A 1,526-nucleotide genomic window follows, 5' to 3' on the forward strand; every position below is an offset into this window, starting at 1 on the left:
TGTGTGTGTGTGTGTGTGTGTGTGTGTGTGTGTGGAGGGCTACTTTTAGTATATGCATTTTTATATTATGAAAATACTGCATAATATACCTTTTAAAGCTTAAACCAGTCCCAACTTTTTTTTGGTATGTGACACACTGTCACATTTTAGTCGTTAGCAGCAATACACACAATGTACAAAGTACGAAAAGTAAAATGCAGTAAAATGTCTCCTGTGACTATTATTTATATTATTATTATTTATGACATTATTGATACTGATGCATGGATGTGAGAACAGCACGTTACTGGTGGAGCTGTACGAGGTGAAGCTGGTTTTAACTACTTTATGTAGTCAGTTTTAGTTTCTCATAGTTTTATACTTCTCTTTAGTGATTTTCCGTGACAATGGTCACAATACAGTAAATTGAAAAAACACCAGAATTGACTTTATTTTGTCATGTGTTTGTCTTTATTTACCTTCTATTTTGCACTACAATTATGTTTTTTTTTTTAGCTATGGAGACTACATAATACATATTTGTACAACTTTGGTTTTACCATTTCTGGTTTCTCTTATGATCATTTATGGAAATAACCCCGCCAAATATTCTACATTTTGAACAACAACATCAACAATGTAAAAAAGGTAAAATAGAACTTACTCAGTTTTCGTTTGTTCATGGTTCAGACATGGACTTCTTGATTTATTCCCTTACACATGAGTTTCTGCCGCTTGTTGCTGCAGTGTGATAACGAGGTGGAGAGAGTGACTCTACTTCCTGTCTTGTGAACACAGCGGAAGCGTTGGGGTTACATTTTTCGAAGCGGTTTTCATGTCATGTTGATGCAATCAATGACAAGTCCCGTTCTGAGTTCACACTGGAAACGTCTACAGTCACTTTAGATGTTTGACGGGATATTAGACGTGGATGTCCATGTTAAAGCCAGAAAAAGTCATTTGTGATCAAATTAAACTTCAAAAATGCCAAAAAGGTATACAACCCTGAATTGGACACACATGAAACACAAGTCTTTTGACATTAGGGCTGTTAGATGCTAAATGGTAATGTTGTGATTCAAGATTTCTCAAAGCAAACCCCACCCTGTCATGTTAAGTACATTTACTAAGTATGTACTGTACATAAGTACACATTTCATCTACAAACCCCAATACCAGTTAAGTTGGGACATTGCATCACACGTAAATAAAGTTAAAATAATAAAATGATTTGCAATTCCTTTTTAACCTATGTTCAATTGAATACACTACAAAGACAAGATAGTTTATGTTCAAACAGATCAACTTAATTTTTTTCTTTTAATTGATTTTGAAAACCAACAGTGTTGGTTGAACAAAATTATAAAGGTGTCACATTTCAATTCAATCAGATGAATCCCTAATGAAAATAATCTATTGTTAATAGTTAAAAATGAGTAAAATCCTGCTGTTGCATGTATGCATAAGTACTTTTAAACTTCTGATATAATATGTTACAGTGTCACAGTGTACTTTTTAATATTTACTGTACATAGGTGCCTTTTTTA

At 33.2% G+C, this 1,526-nt stretch overlaps 1 protein-coding gene across 1 annotated transcript in view; it reads right to left on the reverse strand.

The window, feature by feature from the left end:
* sh2d3cb (SH2 domain containing 3Cb) overlaps positions 1–763 on the reverse strand; it is a 76,823-nt gene extending 76,060 nt beyond the window's left edge. Inside the window, exon 1 of the mRNA XM_032515661.1 lies at positions 644–763. Coding sequence (XP_032371552.1) covers positions 644–662 — 19 coding nt within the window. The 5' untranslated portion in view covers positions 663–763. The remainder of the gene's footprint in view (positions 1–643) is intronic.
* Positions 764–1,526: the final 763 nt, after the last annotated feature.

The sequence above is a fragment of the Etheostoma spectabile genome, chromosome 5 (genome assembly GCF_008692095.1).
Source record: "Etheostoma spectabile isolate EspeVRDwgs_2016 chromosome 5, UIUC_Espe_1.0, whole genome shotgun sequence".
In the NCBI taxonomy this organism is placed as follows: domain Eukaryota; kingdom Metazoa; phylum Chordata; class Actinopteri; order Perciformes; family Percidae; genus Etheostoma; species Etheostoma spectabile.